The 21,683-nt window shown below is 42.6% G+C and overlaps 1 protein-coding gene across 1 annotated transcript; it reads right to left on the bottom strand.

Annotated features, from left to right (window-relative positions):
- Positions 1 to 4,175: 4,175 nt before the first annotated feature.
- Positions 4,176 to 12,542, bottom strand: TUBB6 (tubulin beta 6 class V). Its single transcript, XM_027650964.1, has 4 exons — positions 12,423 to 12,542; positions 11,721 to 11,829; positions 10,532 to 10,642; positions 4,176 to 5,799 (listed from the first exon to the last, which is right to left on the bottom strand). The coding sequence occupies exons 1-4, from the start codon at positions 12,477 to 12,479 to the stop codon at positions 4,736 to 4,738; spliced, it is 1,341 nt and encodes a 446-aa protein (XP_027506765.1). The 5' UTR covers positions 12,480 to 12,542; the 3' UTR covers positions 4,176 to 4,735.
- Between the last annotated feature and the right edge of the window lie 9,141 nt (positions 12,543 to 21,683).

Here is a 21,683-nt window from a genome sequence, read left to right as displayed (position 1 = left end):
TAGTTGAATGCAGTTGTCTTAATAATCTGCTTCTGGTTGTCTGATGCATGCTAAGGATTCATTAGTTGGAGATCTCAGGTCTTCAAAAATTAAGTGTCCATCTCCCCATCCCAGGAGAAGATAGGGAAGTGTGGTTGGGGGTTAAGTGGGGAAGGAAAATGAACCAAGCTTCTCTGCTGGACTAGAACTTCTTTAAGGCTTACAAGTCAGAGGGCAGCTTAAGGAGATAACTAGTGATTGATTCCATCTGTATATTGCAACATAATGGAAAGCAGTAGGAGGACAAAGGAAAATGTCTGAAAGATCAGAGCCTTTGCTCAAGTTATTTGAAGTAAATTGTTTATGGAAATGATTATTTTGGATTTTGTTTTCCTTCACAATGAAGCTTTTTCCATCTCTGATGTTGCCTGGCTTTACAGAGAAGAGGAGCAAGGGAAACAGCAAATATAGCAATCTAGGGCATATTTACTGGGCATTTTTAGTTGTTAAACACGTCTGTTTATCCCTATTGAGTTTGTTGTAGAATTAAGGAGAAACAGGAAAGCAGCCTGAAAAAACTACACTTCATTTCTTAATTTCCTAATTTCTGGAGTCAAAGTTTAGAATGATTTATTGCAATAGTTGTTTTATAAAACTTAAATCTTGCAAACATGGTAAAGCAGTGACTGATTTCTGCGTGTGTGCTCTAGGTTGTATCTTACATGTATTCTGTATAAGTGCCTTGTTTGTTCTCCCTCCCTCAATTTAGCTCAACACTTCTTGTTTGGTATAGGCAGTTTGTACCCAGTGCTGAGGACTAGCTGTCCTTATACAGTAAAGGCCAGAATTCTGCATTTCTTCATTCCTTGCTAAATAAAACCAACAGTAAGCACAACAACCAACTAACAAAAACCCAAAAACCCTTAACCTGACTCTTCACAATGGCACTACCAGACTGTGAAAGAATTGTCTCTTCTGCAGGAAATGTTTTCTTTTACTCCCTGTTGGTGCTGTGTACTTTTAAATTCCACTCTTGTTTAGTTGCAGCATGCAATTAATAAGTGCGTTATAGTGGCCTTACCTCTCCTTTATTTTAGAGCATTAATTTCCTCATTTAGCCTTACCTCAGAAGGTCCTAATATTTTGTGCCAAAAATTGCAGAATCTGACATTGTTAAGATTTTGGAATCAAAACAAAGATATGGAAAAACGACAACAAAAAAAAGCAGTCTACCCAACCAGCCTCTCTGAAGAGGACAGTTAGCTGCTTCCTCCTCACAAATTTAAGATGCCAGGTGGCTGAATGTAAATCAAGAAAATCAAGTTTAGTCTGGGCTGTGGCTGCCAATAATGCTGGATTAACTTTTCTTGCAAACACACTGAGCAGTGTTGCCTTAATTAGCAGGGGCTTGTGCGGTGCAGAGGGAGCTGCTGAGTTTCCTGTTCCTCCCACTGCTGGGAGAAGGAGCAGATCTAGACCCTCTTTCCCAACCTGACTCTGTCCCTAAGAGGTGACGACCTTTTCCTAAGGTGATACATGTGCAAGAAAAAGAATGGAGAGCAGTAATTGTGGGATGCAGAGAGATGAAGAGCCTAAGGTGGCTTGGTTAAGGTGGAATGCACGTCATGTCGAAGGCAAGGGCCTGCCCAATTCCTTGCTGGCTTTGCCTGGAGCAACTTTGCAAAGGAGCTGGCCCATCAGGTTAGATTCCAATACCACACCTTCTTTCCATGCAACACCTCACCCACTCCCTGTTTTCAAGTGATGTAAGTTGCTATTTTTTCTTCTCATCCTAACGCTGACACAGATGTCTGCATCTGGGCGGTGCCAAGAGCTGCACTTCCAGGCTTCCGCAGGTCTGGCTTGTCCTGGCAGCCTGCTTCTAGGTATTTCCTGTGGCCAGGTACAAAGCAGTAAAAAAGAGAGAAAATGAAGGTGGGCCAGGACAGAGAAATAAAAGGTACAAGAAATTAGGCTGAAAATTTAGAGGGGAAATGAAAAACACACAGGTGAGGAATGTGAGAGGAAGAAGAACAAAGCTAGGTGAGACTGAGCATGCAGATTTCAAAATCAGAGATTTCCAAGGAAAAAGCAGGAAGTTATTTGAAAGGAAGGGCAGCTGGAGGAATTGTTCACTAAGCCTGTTACTAAAACAATTTTCAGTTGTATGTCAGGAAAGGAAGATGATTAGAGTTGGTTGACTGAAGAGGAAGCATTTGTGCTTCCCATGGCTCTCTTACTGCCTATATGTAAGCTAGTCCTCCTATGATGTTCCTACCACTGGTTCCTAGGTTCATTTTGGTGGCTTGGGTATTTCCCCCCTAAGATCAAATGGAAGATTTGTCTCTTTTTTCTAAAGAGGGCATTAGTTTTCCTCCCCCACATTCTAGAAATTCCTCCACACATTCTAGAAATTCGCACCAAACAGTTGCAAGTAAACACATGTGAAAAACTGGGTGAGTCAAAGCAGGATCAGAGAACATTGTCTGGATTCCACAGCCTCAAAGTCCATATTCTGCATTTTGCATCAAGTGTACAAAAAGCAATAAAGAACAGGCTGGTTCACTGGGTGAATAACTCAATTATTTAGGAATGCCAAGATTCATGGCATTTTACAAGTATGAACTTCCCCCCCCCCAGTAATATCAAAATTTATGGCTTGGACCTAGGTATGAATTTTGTATTATAACAAAACGCAGTTCCACAACTGATAAGATGGTTAGTTCTATTTCATTTGGAAGTAACAGTGCTAGTGCTTTAATTGGAAAGCTGTGTGATAGCAAGCTCTGAGCCTGTAATGCATTCTCCTCTCTTGCGAAGACAATAGCAAAGACAAAGAATCAACTAAACTTTGAAGTTTAATGGCTTTATTCCCAATGGATTTTGCTTTTGCTTTGTGTTGGTACTACATGTTAATTCTCTTCAAGGCATTTTGTGTTATAACTTTATCTCATGCTGTGATTAATACATAGCCACATCTCACATTTACAAAATGCATATTTAAAGGTGTTCTATTGCTGTTCATTAATCCTTTTTAGGCATCACTAGACATTGCAACGAATGTGGCCCCTGTGAATTTGCTGCCTCCATTATGACTCTCCTAAAGACAATCAGCCAGTCTCTGCCTACACCCCTATGCCAAAGCCAATTTGGTCAGTATGTTCCAGCAGCTGTCTCTCAACCCCTGAAGTCATTTTATGTTACCATGAAAAACTTGTACTTGATTAAAGCTAATTTAGTTCCATTTCTATGTGGCATAGAATCAGGAAGACAGCTTCAGGTCAAGTGATTAACAGTAGCCTGGTTCATATACTTCATAAAACAGTGTCATTCCCTGAATCCCAAACTAACAAAACATAACATTATGTTGTCAGGAGCAGTGGATCTTTAGAAATTACACTATGTTTGTAAAGTGCCTTTTTAAGTATTGAGCAACACGTTTTGCTTGGAAAGTGCTTCTGAAGGCAAGAAGAAAAAACAAAGAGTTCCTGAAACATTTAAAGTTTGGCTTTCCAGAGGGTTTCTCCTTTGTTTGCTTGTTCTGTTGCCTAGAAACTGACCTAAATAAGACACTCCATGTAGACAGAGTGTTCTCTGGTGGAGGCTCTCTAATGGAGAAGGGCCGTTTAATTGATATGAGCAGAAACATAAAGCATGCACGAAGAGCAAATGCCCAATAATCACTTTGTCAGCTGGCTTAAGCAGAGATCTTTCTGGTTTGGCTTTAGTGTGAGCAGATAAACCTGTTGTTCATCTTTAACTTTGCCAGCAGTTTTGAATATTATGGATAAATGCTCTTGTACTTCAACCTTAACCTGTCCAGTTATTTTAACCTATCTTGGTAGCAAGACATGCACAGCATCTATAGGTGTGCTGAACTTACAAACCTAGGTAGTGAGATCTGTTGACACGTAGCCTACATCCCCTCTCCCACCATCATCTGTGGAATATCTGTATTTCAGCTATATGAGTTGGGTGGAACAGGGATAGGAATAGCACCTGCAACTTGTTATAGTCAGAAAGACAGGGGACCAGCAAGATACTGGGGTGTCACTTCAAATCCTGGGGATCCATGAAGAACTCATCACAAATTGATAGACTACATATATATAATCTGTGGTCAAGTCACAAATCCAGCCTCTAGCCTGCAGTTCACTGGATATTTATGTAGCATTGACCACCCAAAACACTTCTGCTTGAGAGGATACTAATAATTTTTATTTTGGTTTTAGAGGACTGGAATCAAATATCACTGTCAGCAGTTACTGTACAGAATATGAAAAAACTTTTTCTTCTTTTTATTATGCATAAATTTTGTTTCTGGCAGTTCAATAGTGTACATCTGGTACAGAATGAGTGCTTCAAACCCACGAGATTTTCTTACCCATAATTGCATGAAAATAGCGCAGCTCTAATTTGTAGATTTTGAAGCCTATTTTACATCTTCTCTTCTACAACTTTAGGGATGACAACCTGTTTGGAAAAAAAAGTCCCAAACTAGCAATCTCTGTGTTCAGACTCTTAGGCCAAAGCCTTAACTGAATGCCTTACGTTTGTCTCATGAATAGAAATGGCCCGATTTCCAGAAATGCTGAATGTTCTCAGTGATCTCAATGGATTCTGAAGAGCACCTCTAATATCTGAAATTCATGCTCCCCTTTTTTTTTTTTTAACATAAATATGGATTTACAAGCCTAATTATCAGAAACTGAGAATTGAGAACTTGGTCTGGAAAAAAATTGCACACTTAATTTCTTTATTCATTGATCTCTTCCTCATCATCTTCAAACGCTTCCTCTCCATCATTTGCTGTTGCTTCTTGATATTGCTGATACTCTGAAACCAGGTCATTCATGTTGCTTTCTGCTTCTGTAAATTCCATTTCATCCATTCCCTCTCCTGTGAACCAGTGGAGGAAGGCCTTTCTCCTGAACATGGCTGAAAACTGCTCCGAGATCCTTTTGAAGAGCTCTTGAATAGCAGTGCTGTTGCCAATGAACGTGGAAGCCATCTTGAGGCCACGGGGAGGTATGTCACACACTGCCACCTTGACATTGTTTGGGATCCACTCCACAAAGTAACTGCTGTTCTTGTTCTGGATGGCCAACATCTGCTCATCAACCTCCTTCATGGACATGGGACCACGGAAGACGGTAGCCACTGTCAAATATCGGCCATGTCTTGGGTCACAGGCTGCCATCATGTTTTTGGCATCAAACATCTGCTGGGTGAGCTCTGGAACAGTGAGTGCTCGGTATTGTTGGCTGCCTCGGGCTGTCAAAGGAGCGAAGCCTGGCATGAAGAAGTGAAGACGTGGGAAGGGGACCATATTCACTGCCAGCTTCCGGAGGTCAGCGTTTAGTTGGCCTGGAAAACGCAGGGATGTAGTTACCCCGCTCATGGTAGCAGAAACCAAGTGGTTTAAATCACCATATGTTGGAGTGGTGAGCTTCAGGGTGCGGAAGCAAATGTCATACAAAGCTTCATTGTCGATGCAGTAGGTTTCATCTGTATTTTCAACCAGTTGGTGGACTGAAAGCGTAGCGTTATAAGGCTCCACCACTGTATCAGAAACCTTTGGAGAGGGCATGACACTAAAGGTATTCATTATCCTGTCCGGATATTCCTCTCGTATCTTGCTGATGAGTAGGGTTCCCATGCCAGATCCTGTCCCTCCTCCCAGGGAATGAGTGAGCTGAAATCCTTGCAAGCAATCACAGTGTTCACACTCTTTTCTTACTACATCAAGTACAGAGTCGACCAACTCTGCCCCTTCTGTGTAGTGTCCTTTAGCCCAGTTGTTTCCTGCACCAGTTTGTCCTAAAATAACATACAACAGGAAAAAAAATACACAAAATTATTGGTAAGGTTTGATATTTGAATGCTGAATGGATTCATATCTGTAAAAAAAGCTGCTATAAATCTGTCAGGTAGATAACTGTGGTCTTCAGTTTTGCCTACTCTCATATATATATAAATATAATAATATATTATTACTGGAAGTATCAACATAAATCTTTTAGTATCTGGTAGTTTTCATTTATGTCTTTGGGCATTTTCTTTTTCTTTTTTGGCATTTTACCTTCCATAAATGCAAAGGTACCCTTGAATCCTTCTTTTGAAAGCTTTTACACTTCCAATCCTGATTTTTCTGTAAACACAAGATGACTGTTTAATATTAAAGAACCTCCTGTCTATAAGGACCATGATACATACAAATCTAAACCTCAGATACATATTTCTAAATGAAAGGTTCTTGGACTGTTCTACGAGGCACAGACGCAACACTGTCATTCAAAAATAAAGCTGGGCTTCACAAGTCCTATTTAACTTGTTATATCAGGAACTATAGCTTTTTTAATTTCATGAATGAAAATACTGATCAACAGAAGCTTCAAGACCATTACTTCAAAAACCTAGAAGTTAAGTGCTTTTTAGGTTTTACTGGTTTCCCTACAAACTCACTATTCTTCAGGATGTGCAAAGCAACTTGCAAAATTGGATTACTGATGTTTCATAAACCTCTTCTTTTCTTCCACAAGGCTATTTTCCTTTCGTGTGCCACTCAGTTTATTAAGATGGACAGTCCAGATCATTTGCTATGCCACCATTTTGTTATTACTTAGACAACAGGGAGGATTAAACAGGAGATCAGGTTTTTTAACATTCCTGTTCCTCACAGAGACTACTATATACATACATTGTGCCTCTACTCACTCAGTGTACTCCTGTGAGTGGTATTCAGGAAGAGCAGTAGTTTCAGAATTAAGCGTATAGCTCACAAATTCTGGGTTGTTCTCCAAGACCTTCTCCTCCCTTCCTATTACCATGTCTCATTTCAATTCCCAGTGCGCTGTGTTGGTGCCAAACACATCAACCAGGGAAACTGCTGGCTGGGATATTTTTTAAATACTATGCACTTTATTTTCACTGCATAAATGCTTGGTTTCCTCATGATGCATTTGGTTAGTTAATGCATTGTTCTGTATGCTGCTATATTTTTCACTCTTTGAGCCCAGGGAGCTCACCACTTCCTGTCCAGCTGGGCAAAGCACATAGTAATATCCTTCCAGAATTAAATATGTTTGTAACCATCTGCAGTCTGCTTGAACAGATCCCCTACTACAGATAGGGCAGCATGTCAGGATGCACACAAACAAACAGACATCACTCCAAAATGCAGAATTTAGCTCTGTTAGGATCCTTCTGAGTTTAGGACTTTAGCTTATAGGTTGCCCCTCGTGTAAACAATGTGTTGTTCTTCCTCAGTGGGCAGCAACATAAGAAGTAGGGAATAGGAACAAAACACAAGGTAAGAAGAGAATGGCAATTACTCTAACAGATGTGAAAATTTTATTTTCATGGGTAAAAACAAATCAGTAGAAACTGATTTTACTTGCTTTTGCTTTGTTTGCAGATTAAGTTTGCAAAATTTAGAAGGTAGCATGACTAACACAGAGACAGACCTATCCTCCTTTGGGCCCTCCAGTGTACTAGACTCCCTCAGCCTTACTCTGCATCACACAAATTCCAGGATGCCCACACAACTACTGCCATACCAACCCTCTCTATTGCACTATCACAACCTCTGTATCTAAACTGCTTCATGGAACTGTACCAGTGGCTGCCAACACCAAAACTAATGGCTTCCCTCCAGCCCTCTATTGGCTACTACTGTGATAACATTGCTCTTCTTCCACTACTCAGCCATGTGCCTAGGGTCTCCAACATTTTCATTGGATATTTTCTGCTGTTTATACCCAGTAATCTTATATTTCCAGACTCACTGGCTCTACAGCACTGTAAGACCATCACTACCACCACATGCAAGATGTAAAATAAGCCCTGGAAGCTCCATGACAATACAGGGCGGTCTGGAGGTGCCAAGACTGCCACATACCTGGAAATCCTGACTCCTATCCTGCAAAACTCTACTAGACGGCCTCCACTTATCAGGTGCCCACCTACCTGATGTCTGAAAAACCTAAGCAAACACAAAAATTATCAAGTTCCACCAGGACTAAATTCTCTAGGTGGAAAATGAGCCTGTGTCCACAAAATTCGGGACTTGGTAAACCTTTTGCCAGTCTTGGAAGCTCTGCGTTGTACGCAGCCCATCTCTGCCTCTGTCATTTCTCACTGTACGTTTGCCAGGATCTAAAGAAGTCTACACGAAGCAACCCCACAACTTATCTGCACTCTTGGCACTTCCAGATCCTTCTATCACTTTCTTTTTACAGCACACTGTAGGGTTATCAGAGACATTCAGGTTGAGCTGCACATGCAGAGAAGCCATTTGTGAATAGTTAATGTATGTCTTAATCCTTAAAATGACAACTGTTTTCTGCAATCTTCTCTCACTCCTTTCCTCTATTCACTGCTTCAAACAGAAGACAAACCTGGTAAGAAAGGGCAGTAGTTTGTACACTAATGCTTAGAAGCCTATTGTGAACAGTCTTGCTGCAGAACTTGCCTGTGACTGCCTGACAGCCATTTTGTGGTTGCTCCCACCAGTTCATACAATTTAAATTGAAGTGGTATCTATGTAGCAAATCTAGCAAGGGTGTACACAAAAAAGAAAGACAAATGCAAAAATGTACAGATGAAAACTGGTTAACGGGAAGAGATACACCAGAGTTCAGAGCAGTTCTTGGTGGGCAACTGTATGCTGTTAGAAGGCCAGGAGACCTGCTGGCTCATACAGCAAGATCATTCCACTGTGCTTCTTCACGTTTCAGATCACTACCTTGTCAACACAAGCATTAAAGTATAAGGATTGTTTTGTATCCATCTCAAATCTCCTGCTGGTCTGAGATAAATTCCCATATCTGGAATATGTGATCATGTACTCAGTATACCTGCATGAAATCCTGATTGACGGTCCACGGTTACTTGCAGAGGTGGAAAACATCTCCATCAGAATGAACCCTAACAGCCTGGGGTACAGCAAGTGTGGGACTGCCAACTTCTGCCACAAAATCCTTTGTGGGCCCAGGCCAGATTTTTAAAAGAGAAAACAAAATGCTTTGTTGGCTTTTGACACAGAAGATCATTACTTCAGCGCTCAGCCATTCTACATTATTCAGCAGGTTGGGAGGACAGTGCCTGATGCTGGCAGGGGCCTCTGTCAGATACGAGTTGATCACATGCTGTTGGTTCATTGTTATCTTGGCAGGAAGGGAGTACAGTTAACAGGACTATTGTTGAAGACATTCTGAATTGATTTTGCTCTGGTTTTACTGGTGGGGTGCCAAACTCCAAAGCTCCAGTTCAGGTATTTCCATAGGTCAGGTGAATTCACTTTCAGAGGGCTTACGTGGTCCATGCAGGGGAAAGGGAATGAAAGGAGAAACCTGAATACAGAAACATACTTCATAAAGCTGACTATGGCTTTTCTCCCTAAGCTTACTTCTACATGTTGTAACAGAGATCCTTTGGAAGAGACCCTTAACATCCCTGCCATGGAATTTACAGGAGAACAACAGGGGATAGCATTAAAAGTTCTGAGTCAAAGACTTAAAGGAACTCTGCATGGCTTCTTTACTTCCCACCTCACCAGCAAAAACCCAGACTTAAGTTTGTTTTATACCACCCAAATAACGTTTATCTTTTCTCTGTCCGTCCTTGGCATTGTTCCTTCCTTATGTTGACATGATATACCAAACTAAGTTCCAATCTAAGCTTGCCTTGTCAGAAGGAAATGTTTGTAGCTAGTGCAGACTTGGAAACCAAAAGGACATGAGAGTTCTCATGGTAGCTTTCATTCAGACTTCCCGTTTCAGAAAGTGGATCACTTAACTTCCACATGCTGTTTCTCCTTTAGTGCAAAGGAACTGATAATGCTTCTGTACTTCATAAGGCTGCTCAGAAAGGGTAATATGCATTTTTAAGCTTAGATGGAAAGTACCACAGAATTCCAAAGCAGAACAGTAAAGGCAAAACCAACCCTCTGCAAGAACACTGCAAAACCAGTTCTCCACATACTCTCAGACTGCTTCTCATTATGCTGGAAAATAAACCAGTAATGACAGTGTTTTCCATATTACAGTTGGTCTTCTTCCACTATTACTATACTGTAAGGATTTACTGAAAAAGTTTAATTACACAGCCTAAAAACAATTCAATGCTCAAGCATTTAATAAGAATTCTAGTGAAGAGTAGTCCAGTTGGTTTGTGGTTGAGGTTTTTCCCTCCCCCCTCCATTTTTCTGCAGAATTTCCACACATTTTGTTGTAAAGAAGTGGCCTCAGGATTTCTCTGGAGTTCACATATATGGAAAGCAAATGTACTTTATCTGAATACCATAGGAAACTCTCAGCAGTTTGCTAATTGAAGGAATGATTTAACAGAAGAATTACTTTTTCAGTTAACGGGATCTTTTGACTGACTTACAGATAACTGCAATCGCATTGTTAGCTTATTAGGATTTATCAGTAGGATCACTTTGGAATAAAGAGATTAAATGCTTTTTGACCATTCACTTGCTAATCAAACAGCTGCTCTGTTTTTTACAAAAAAGAGCTCTGTTTTTTAAAAAGTAACATCCACATACCGAAGATGAAATTATCGGGCCGAAAGAGCTGACCGAAAAGACCGGATCGCACACTATCCATGGTTCCCGGCTCCAAGTCCACCAAGACTGCTCTTGGTACAAATTTCTGGGCTGCAATAAAAAGCAAGCATGCCCTTAATGCTCTGACACAGTTATAGCCCTTAATACAGAAATATGTCTCATACTGTTACTCTAATACATAGTTCATACATATATAAGCACTTCCTGTACAGAAAGTCATGGTGGTGAAAAACCCAGCACTCTAGCAACAAAACAATACAGCTTGAAAAACAGAGCTGACATCTTTTGGGTTCTATACATGGTATGTAACATTCTGTAAGCTCTTTATTAGCAATAGATATGAGGGAGGGAAGTTTCTGATCAGAAAAAATAGTTTACGTGTTCTTTATAACAAAGTAGGTAATCTTTTCTGTGAATAACAGGGGGAATAAAGTGTTTATGTTCAAATGATCCTAATACTTCTCACAAACTTTAATGTTTGATGGATTCTCATCCACTGAAAAGAGTTATTTGGTGTACATGGCAAACAGCATATCTACCACAAAGTACAAAATAAAAAAATCCGTATCAAATTGAAGTTGTTCAAGCAAACTCAGTTAAATAATATGAATTAACCCAAGCTGGACAAAAGATGAAACATTCACACTTGCAGGTTCGTGTCAATAGGCCAAAGGACTCAAGATCTCCATTTTACACTGTGAACACTTTAGACTCACTCAGGGGATTTGGACGCCTCTGGCATCCTATTAATGAGTTACTGTTCAGTTCTCTATTACCTATGGCCCAACCCTCTCATTCATGAAATTAGAGACAGAGTACTACAGATGCAGGCTCATATAACCAACCGTTTAATTTGAGGTAATTGACAAGATGCATCTGATGAAGTAATCATGTGTTAGAAGAGCAAACCGTTGTGCTAAATAAAAAACAAATGTCCACATCCAGACCCTAAGGATAGTCCCTTGGGCCACTTCTCTCCGTGTGCGGAGATAACACCCAATTACCTTAACGCTTTGTAAGAAAGTAGATAGTATTTTCTGTGTGTAGTGGGTTGAGCCGGGCACAGCTAGGAGACCTAATGGAACGCGAGGAAGGCGGACAGATGTGCAATTATCTTCCAGACTGCTGTACCCCTTCCCACGGAGTCCCCTCCCTGTCCCACACTTACAGGATGATTCATTATAGTAGACATTGATCCTTTCCAGCTGCAGCGCTGAGTCACCGACATAGCCTCCGGCTGGGTCAATGCCATGCTCATCACTTATTACTTCCCAAAACTAAGGGAGGAAAAGCGAGAAGTGGGTTGGGAACTCCCCTGCGGAGCACTGGGGGCCCTGCCCAGCTCCCGGGCGGGCGGCGGCCCCGCGGCAGCTGCCGGATTCCAGGCGCGCCCGCCGCCCCTCCCTGCCCGCGCCGCCAGCGGGAGCGGGGCAGGCACCAGGATTCAAATCCAACGGAGCAGGGGCGGCCGCCCCGCTCCCCACCCCGGGCGGGCTCAGCGCTCCCAGGGGCCGCTCGGGCTGGGTCACCGCCCCCCGCTCCTGAACCGCAGCCTGGACGGTTTCGACGCAAAAATAATTTTAAAAATAATTTTTAAAAGAGGTCCCGTCTGGTTTCGGTACTTCCCAAAGCCTTTTATGGTCACGGGGACCGGTGCGATGCGCGGTGCCCCGGGCGCGCCCGGCGCCGCTCGGCAGCGGCTCTCTCGGGGCACGGGCGGCCGGAGGGGAGCGGGGGGCGGCGGGGGGCACAGCCCAGCCCAACCCAGCCCCGAGAGGTCCCACAGCCCCGAGGAACAACCGGGCGCGTCCCCCGAGCGCTCATAGGCTCCGCCAGCGGCGGGCAACCAGCGGCTCCCCTTCAGGCTCACCTTGGTCCCGATCTGGTTTCCACACTGTCCCGCCTGGATGTGCACGATCTCCCTCATGGCTGTGCCCCCAGCTCTCCCAGCCGTGCTCCCGCTGTCCCGCCGCCCAGCCCGGCAGTGCGCGGCGCCGGCCCACCGGGCGGTGCTTTATGGGCTCCCCGCACCCCCCCGCCGCTCTCCCAGCGGCCGCCCCGGCCGGGACCGCCCTCGGCCCCGCGCCGGGACAGGGACAGGGGCGGCGACGCCACCCCCCGGGTGACACCAACCGCTCGCGTTGTCCTCGTCGGCAGTGGGGGTCCCGGGGGGTCCTCTTGCTGCTCACCCAAACTCAGTTCGGCAGACGTGGGTCCGGCATCTTCACCACCCCCCTCGGGAGCCCTGTCCTGCAGACGGACATCGCCGCCTTCTCCGGTCGTTCCTTGGACAAATCGCAGCCTTTGCTGATGGAGCAGCGTCCAAAGGAGTGGGTGGCCCTTCTCTATGCCTTGCCAAGGACCATCTTCTTTGCAGCGCTCTTTTCCGACTTGGTTTTGCCAACAAGATAAACTGCTACTGAAAATTCTAACTGGGATGACAAGCACTCTCTGCAGAGCAACTTTGCTGAAAGCTCGTGTCATCACAATGCGGAGCATGCCCTGGGATATGCATGGTTTAAATAGCTTCATTTTTAGTGAAAAAGAAGATTTTCTTTCCCCTCCAGAGAGGAAACAAGTTCCCACAGTCGCTGAATCTGCTTTATGATCCCTTTGTGTAAATGTTGCATGGTTTCCCAGGTACAGGATGCCTGCTTTGATGCCAGAGTGACTCTTCCATGGGATGCCATTGCCTGCATAGCCTATTGCAGTATATAGCCCTGGTGGGAGACATTCATCTGTCCATGTACATCTTTACTGCCTGACCTAGTCTCTGCTGTTGTGCAAGAGCAGCCCTTAGGCCAGAGTTATAGAACCTCCTTATCTACATGATCAAAGGTGGCCCAGCTGGGATCTTTTGGAGAACAATCTTGGGTACTCTTTATAACTTGAACACAGTCAAGCTAGCCCCCACCAAACAATACATAACCTCCAAATAACCCCAAATCTGTATTTTCGGAGGCACCTCCTACCTGTCTGCCCTTATGTTGGTGTGACATGACCAATGTCAGCTAGACTGTGTGCTCTGGGCTCCAGCCGTGCCTTTCCATAAATGTCTTTCAGCAGGGCTAGCAGCTTCTAGCAAATTACCTCTGAGTAGCCCGCAACCATCATGCTAGGCTGAGTCAAATGGCTTTTTGACATCAGCGAAGCAGCTGGAAGATCAGCACATTTGCCTTGCAAGCATCCACCAGCAGAGGACTGGACACTATGTACCTTCTTCTCTGCTGAACTGTCCTTCTCTGTGTGATCTGCATTTTTGGAAGAGATCCATGAACAAGTCATTATTCAGCAGCCTGATTAGTGAGATTGTCTTGGACTTTGCCTGAATCTGTATGTCTGTCCTTGAATATGCCTTCCAGGCCTGGATTTCCCTATGCTTTGCAAATCCTCCCATTTACTGTTCGTACTTGCCATCAACTCTCCTGTTGCAATCATTTCTGCTGGTATGCCAGTTTTTAAAATTCAACTGGTTCCCAGATCTGGCTACTGGTAAGGCTGAGTGTGTGTTCCCAATAGCCACATGCACATAGACACACACCTCCTCACACACACATACACATACATACATGGCTGTCCACGCTGACTGACACAGGCAGAAAACACAGCACTCATACAAATACAAACAGCACTCATGGCCTCATCCTGTTCCCCTCTCTGGCTGACCAGGACAGAAGCCCATTAATGGAAAATAAATATGTATTTGTATATATCTATACAATATGGATCCCTTCAGTAGCTGGTCTTAGACACTCTTCTTATTCAGTATCTAACCCCTGGATCCCAAGTCTTCCTGGTTGCTGGCACCTGGAAATGTTATCCCAGAGGTCCACAGTTCCATCCCAGTTGCTGGTATTCAGACCTAAAGACATGCACAACAAACTATGGCTCCCTTCTCCAGTAGCTGGTCTTAGGACACTCAACCTGTTCAGTGGCTGACCTCTGGATATTCAGTTATGTCACACAGAGACACAAACAGGCAAATAAATTTCTTGGGTGGTCCAGACTTGTGACCTTGCCAGTAGCTGACCCCACCACAGTCCCCCAATAGGTGGTTTGGACCCCCTTGTCTCTCCAGTAGCCCCCTTACAGATCCTCTGGTCTCTTCAGTATCTTTCCTGGACTTATGGCTGCTCCAAAACTTGACTCCCACCTAGGCTGGCTTGGTGTTTACTAGTGACCACTCACTGATGTAGAGATGCATGTAATGTGTATGCACTCTGGTCTCTCCAGTTACTTCATGGAAGATGCAAAAGCCCCTGTGACTTGTGGCCCCCTCCTCTAATTGCTGATGCTCAGACTACCATGCACACACATACACATGGAATATAGATGCCACTTTCACCCAGAAAAACAACTAAAATATATTTTAATAAAGCAAGACTGAGGTGATCAGGTGCAAGGCATAGCCAGACAAGCATACTGACTAACAACCTGTTTACACCTAACCAGGTCATTTTAGCCCTATATCCTTTTATTTTTCTATATCAAACCACCTTTACCACACCTTTTTCCCACCTTTAATTCCTCCCCTAAACACTCCATAAGTCATCTTGAACAATCCCAAAGGTGCTCTTCCCCTCCTTCTCCTAAATATTCCCATACCATCACAGACAGTAACTCCTGTCTACACAGTGATCCATGGTTGCACTGCCGCTTTCTATCATCTTAGAAAGGTTTGTCTACTGTTTGGGAGCAGCAGTCAGTTAAACACCATTTGGAGGCCAAAACTTCAGCCAGTTTCCCACACGTAGAAAGTAACCCCCTGTAGTATGCGTAAGACTGTAGAACCATGCGGGTGATGAAGGTGAGCAACAGTTTACCCAACAAATTTGCATCTCACATTTACAAATTTTACAGTTACATAAAACAACTTCTAATTTTCAGTCAGACCTGAATCAACTTGCAGCTTCTCCATGTTTTACTACTAGTAACCTGAAAGAAGCAATGTTTGTTGGTCACTGAATGTAAATATGCCTTCCAATCCTTTTCATCCCTGCTTATGTTTACGCAGTAGTTTAGCTGACTTAGAAGGTGGAGGTGCCATTATAACCTCTGTCCTTCTCCTGCACATTCTCCTTAATTCTCCACAGACTTGGCCTAGGATTTTAAAGGCACTTAGGTGTTTCAAAATCCTACTATGTATTTAACTGCTATGGATTACTTCTGGATGTACTTTAAAACACCACTAAACACCTCTTGGAAATGTAAGGCACCTAAATATCCTTAAAGATTTCTCTCTAGGTGCTTCATCTGACTGAGTCCATAATATTCATTCTATAAATAGACTTAATGTAGAAACACACTGTTGATTCGGTACAATGGATTTTCACTTGTTATATTTGGCTCTCAGATACCTATAATATATATAGACCTCTAACCTTCATAACTCATAGTATTTTTTTACTTCCCACTCACTTCATGGGTTAATTTAATACATAAAGTATGGCTTTTTTCACCATGCACAAAATAGGAAGAGAGGTTTTTTAAGATTTCACCTGCAGATTTACTCTCTTCATTGGTTTTCATTTTTTACTTCTTTTTGCAATTTTAACTTCACTTCTGTTGTTAAAAAAATCAATTCATGTATTTAACCAGAAAAATTAGTAGAATGTCACAATAGCTACAAACTATCAGCTCAAGCTTGCAAACTCATGCTCCAGACAACCTCTTGAACAAACGGTTTACATCACTTATATTCTCAAGGCTAAATACTAGAAGAGGTCAATTTTTGCATTTTAGGGACTGGCATGACCATTTATGATAGACAGGACATGGATTAGGAAGATCTGGCTGCTAGGCCAAATCTGGTTTAGTCTGCCATTTCTAAGAGAGAAAAGCATTTCCACTGGACAACTCTTTGGTGCTTCAATGTGATGGACAGACTCCACGTGGTTCTTTTTTCCTGTTAGTCAGAACTAGCGATGTATCAGAGAGTAACAGCAGATGAAATACTCATTTTGCTCTTGTGCCAGACCCAGCGGCCTTGAAACAGCTGTGTACATTCACAGTCAAGACCAATTGATGGGGCCACGTGGGGTTGCAGAGCTTTCAGTGTTCTTTCTTCAGCCTTTCTCACGTACTCATTGCTCATGCACAGGCTAAATAGAAATGGATTCCTACAAGATGAGGAACTTCACAAGGCAGGACAAAATGTATGAAGTGCCCATGCTGCAGAGTAAAATGATTTTCCAGTAATAGCAGCTCAAGCAACAGTCATGTCCCACAAAGTCACATGGAAATTTGCTCTAATGCCCTGGAAAAAACCCAGTGAAGTTCTTCTCTATTTAGCTAGTCATATGATATGATTGTTAAGCTGCTTCCTGCTTTTCAGGAAACACATTTGTGTTTATATCACTGTTGTTGCTAGGACTATTTCTATTTACTGCAGTTTTTAAGGACTAGAGAGAAATTCATGTCATAGAAGAGCAGCTAACATGTGAGGTACTCTTTTTTTTTTTTCAGAATGATAAATATGCTGTATTTTGATACTTAAGAATATCAACAAGGGTCTGTCCAGTGATACAAAGCTTGTTATCACTTTCATTAAATACTAAAGCAATAAATATCATCCACATGGTGGATTTACTCTAACAGCTTGTAGCAGCCTAGGAAATGCTACTAACTCCATGTTGACTCTTAGAAGGAAGGTCCCAAGATCAGGCTAGTTCCTGTCTTTCCTTTTTAGTCTCAAGATTTTCATGCAAGTTAAAAAAGGAAAAAAAAATCTTAAGCCATTTTGGCTTTGGTTTCTTTGGTATTCTTTTGGTGTTTTGGTTGGTTGGTTGGTTTTCGGGGTGTGTGTTTTGTTCTGGAATTTTTTTGGTTGGTTGATTGGTTGTTTTTTTGGGGGTTAGGGGTTTTTTAATTTTTTTTTTTCCTGACTTCCTGGGAAAACCAAACCTGGAAAGTCATGCTCATGTTCAAGTGTGTGTCTATGTATCTCCACCACCACCTCTTTTTCCATCAGCCTCTTATGACAAAACCTGCAAGAAACACGTGAATTCCAGAGATATTGCAGCTGCAGATGAATCTAGAAAAAGCTCAAGAACCCAACAAAAACCTTTAAAAGGGGAAGGGAGACAACAAGACAGATACAGAGAAGCATACAGTCTAATAAGGCGAACACCAGCACACACTTTTAGCACAGTTGTTTTGCACTTATATTTTGCCTAGAAAAAACATTATATTACATATGGTCCTCAAACAGTTTCTTGCTTTGTCATCCCCACTACCCATTAAAGTTGTTGCTGTGGGAGCTGTGATGTCACTAATTGCCACCTATGCTCAAACACAGTACTCAGGGGATTGTTTTAATGCTGCTAGTCATGTAGCTGCTGTATAACTGTAGCTATCAGTGGAGATAATGCTAGTGTTTGTGTTTTAGCCCACAAGATGTGGCCAGAACTTTTAATGTTAAAGCAGAGGTCATTACATCAAGTCAGGGGTAAATATGTTTTGGTGCAAAGTCTGAGAGACTATGAAGTGACACTGGAGGAATTCCACCATCTTGGCCAAAGGAGTTCCTAGCTGTATTTTTGTACACTTTTATCACTAGCTGACAAGATGAATGGAAAACACTTTAACTCAAACCCTGAATATTAATGTGCTTGAGTTCAGGTGCTTTTGCAGTGTCCAGCACTTACTATCTTTTCATTTGTAGCACATTTTCTGTCCTTTGGAAACAAGTATTTTCTTCCAGCCCTCTGTTTCGCCCTATGCTTAGCCTCAGTAATTGCTAACAGTTACTCATACAGGACTTTTTGCAGAGTTGGTTGTAGTGATTTTTATGCAACAGCTGTAGCACCTGGAGAAGAGGGAAGCATGTACTTGCCTGTTTTGTCAGGCAGAATGTGTGTTTGATGTGGCTGTTTTTAACCACCATTCTAATAGGTCACTTAACTACATAAACAAACAGAGCCAGAGAATGGGCTGCACCGTGTGTTCAACTGAGTCAGTAAAGTAGCCAGGTTAATGTTTTCTCACTGCTACAACCAAGAGTATGGTAATACAAAATCAGGGCAGGAATTTATCTACATTCAACTCTCCAGCCTCTCTGCACATCGAAGATTTTGGAGAACTGAACTATTTGGAGGACAGAGTGAAAACATATTTCAGCTCGAATGTATACACTCATGGGGTGAGTGAGTGATACAACTGTAAGAGGACAAAAAATCTGAGATATAGATCACTTGCTTTTGGAGTTCAGTCAGCTCTGAATAGATGCCAATACAATGCAGAACTTACCTATGAAGTTCTGGGTTTTGAGTGTGGGAGATATCAGAATGAGGACAAAAAGGTCTATTTACCAAAAGTCACGCTGAAGACTATCAGGAGAAAATGCATTTTTTGACCAGATGAGTACATTGACAGCAACTGGTCTTGATTAAATGGAAGATCCATCTAATACAGAATTTCATCTCTGACAGTAGTCAGTGGAGGCTGCTAGGGAAAGAATATGGTAATTCTTCCCCAAAAAATGCCCTTCTACATCTGGCAATGAGTGGTTAAGCCTTTGTTGAGCCAAAGGATGGACCTGGACCATCATATTTAATAGTCCTTTTAAAGCATCCTTTAAGTTATGTAATTGCTTTTTTAACCCAGTTACACTTTCAGCCTCCAGAGTGTCCTATGGCATTGCCTGCCATGCACAACTGGATTTCATTCTGTGAAAAAGTAGTTCTTTCTGTTGTAAAGCTGATGCCTTAAATTGATGCCTCATAATTCTTCTTTTCTGAGGAACAGGGACTACCAGTTCCTAATGACCACTGTAGTTGTGTGTAAGGTGAAAGTTTTAGCATTTGCTTTGTTCTTTATTTCCCCTATCTGTCCAAGGTTTTCTGAGCTGAAAGTATTACACTAATTATGCTAATTAGTCTCCCTATGTTTGAGGGTGACACGAACTCCTGTGATAGTCCTTGCTTATCACCCACCCTTCTTTATGTTTACTAGCTCTACTGCAGTGTCTAGGGAACTGAAGTAACAGTATTTAAATCATGGCCATTGTTTTATGCTTCCTGCCCTTTATTTTCTAATAAGTCTTACAGTTGTGTTTGCCCTCTTGGTTGTTGCTGAGCTTTTTCCTTCATCGAACTATTCACACTACTTCTAAGATGTCTTTTGACTAATTTTGAATTAAGCAGAGCAGGTCCAAACACAACCAGTGGAGCTCATCCAGACTTTTCTTGTATTTTGTTGCTAAAGCACCTGCATCTTATTCCATCCCGCTGAGTCTCCTTAAGACTCTTGAGTAAAACACCTTGCAACAGAGATGTGTACTGCAACGGGTAGGAGGGGAAGGGGGAAAGGTAGCTGTGGGTTTTATTGTACAAACTTAACTTTTCATGATTTTTTTCTCTGAGAAAGAAGAAAAAACAATTGACCTCTAAGACAAAGGGCTGGAGTCCTGTTTAGACTGCCAGTTATTGGACACTTACTAAGCAAAGCATATATTTGAGATGAAATCTGTAGCTTTCCAAGTAAAAGTGATTCATCTCACTGTGAGAACCACTTCTTCTGTAAGAGTAGGTTTGCAGCTAAAATCAGTTATAAATTGCTCTGATCAGGTCTTGGGTTTCACAGGTTAGTCACAGTTTTGTTCCTTGCCCTTTTTCTCAGGAGGTGAGTGGCTCCTGGCTGCCACCTTTCCCTCACCAGCATAGATCCTAGTCATCTGTCACATATGTCCTTCCCACATCAGCATACCGCTTCTAGCCTGCTTCACAAATGATTCTCTCAGATTACATTTGTAAGGAGAAGAGCACCATTCCTCACAAGTCCACATGCCCCAGGACAAACAGCACAAGCTACTACTGGACAAAGCCTGGCTTATTTTTAACACACAGTCCCCAGCACTGTCAGAGGTGGGTGGGTACAGCCGTTGAAGGAATGTGTTGGTACTAAATGTACAAAAGCAGCTAAACCATCCCTCTCCGAGCAGGGTACTCCAAGAGCTGTGGATTGGGAATTAGGAGGGGAAGTCAACATTCACACACAGAGAGCTGAATATTATTTTTCTTAGAAAAACACTCTGCAGCAGTGAGACAGAGGGTGTACACCCCTTTCCGTGGACTGCAGCCTGTCAGCAGCATTACCATATTCATGACTTAAAGGCTTGTGAATGCTAAGAATGTAAGAGGTCAGTTTGGCCCAGGGCCAGGACTCAACCCTCTGCCTGGTGAATAATGTGCTTCATAGTCCCTTTGTTGAACAGAGCGCCAGAATGCAGGAGAACAGGGGGTTACAATATACATTGGCTGCACAACTGAATGCCACTGCTTTGTGGGAAGGGTGTGGAGACAGTTGTTGCCTGTGCATGTAAGATTTGCAGAGAGATACATCTCTGTTGTGCAAAATTATTTCATTGTGGTGTCCTGACTTGATGCTGAATAGGGACTTTATGTCACATGTGGCCTGTATGATCCGTCAGGAACAGGGCACAACTCTAAGTAATCAGAAGCTTTTTATCTCAGGACAGCAGCTTGGTAAGTATGGAAGACAGTTATGCTAAAAGGGCTGCATAAAAAAAGGGGCTGATTCTTTCTATGTAAAAAGACTTGATATGAACTACAGCTAGAGCGAGACAGATAGAAATGTTTTTCTAAAAACTTATATTTGCTTAAACACCTATCCACTCCCTCATGCCCACCCCCACCCCTTCTCAGTCATTAAGTATTTTTAGCTTGAATGTGCCCAGAAGGAATCTTGAATAGGTGATGGAAGGCCACAAGAGAAACAACATAACAGGTTGCATGTGTAAAGGGGTCACCAGAGCAAGGTATAGAAAAATAGCTGAAGGAACTGAGTACTTGAAACTGGTGACATCGAGGTAATGGCATCAGACACAGAGAAAAATAGAATGTAGCAGTTGGAATAAATGGCAAAACCAAACAAAAAACCCCCAAAACCAACTCAATAACCCTTTGGAGAGGTAGAAGTCAGAGAAACAAAAGTGATTTTTATCTGTTAGATTTCTACTGCCTTTAACCACTGCTGATGCTGCTAGTGACAAGACCTACTTTGTTTTCACTGATCACAGCTCTTGGGAAAACTGAACATGGTACTGTGTCAAGGCCAGATAAGACCAGAAGAAATGGAGAGGATTGTTTACTAAATTCAGTGGTCACAGAGA

The sequence above is a fragment of the Corapipo altera genome, unplaced genomic scaffold (genome assembly GCF_003945725.1).
Source record: "Corapipo altera isolate COAL_440 unplaced genomic scaffold, ASM394572v1 24, whole genome shotgun sequence".
In the NCBI taxonomy this organism is placed as follows: Eukaryota; Metazoa; Chordata; class Aves; order Passeriformes; family Pipridae; genus Corapipo; species Corapipo altera.
The sequence above is the reverse complement of the archived record's forward strand: the minus strand, read 5'-3'. Positions and strand labels throughout refer to the sequence as shown.

Excerpts from the sequence above, each read along its gene's own strand:
- TUBB6 (XM_027650964.1), bottom strand. The coding sequence starts at position 12,479 with ATGAGGGAGATCGTGCACATCCAGGCGGGACAGTGTGGAAACCAGATC. Across the intron at positions 11,830-12,422 it reads GAAACCAGATCGGGACCAAG|TTTTGGGAAGTAATAAGTGA; the intron begins GTGAGCCTGAAG and ends TTCCTCCCTTAG. Across the intron at positions 5,800-10,531 it reads GCCCGATAATTTCATCTTCG|GACAAACTGGTGCAGGAAAC; the intron begins GTATGTGGATGT and ends ATGTTATTTTAG.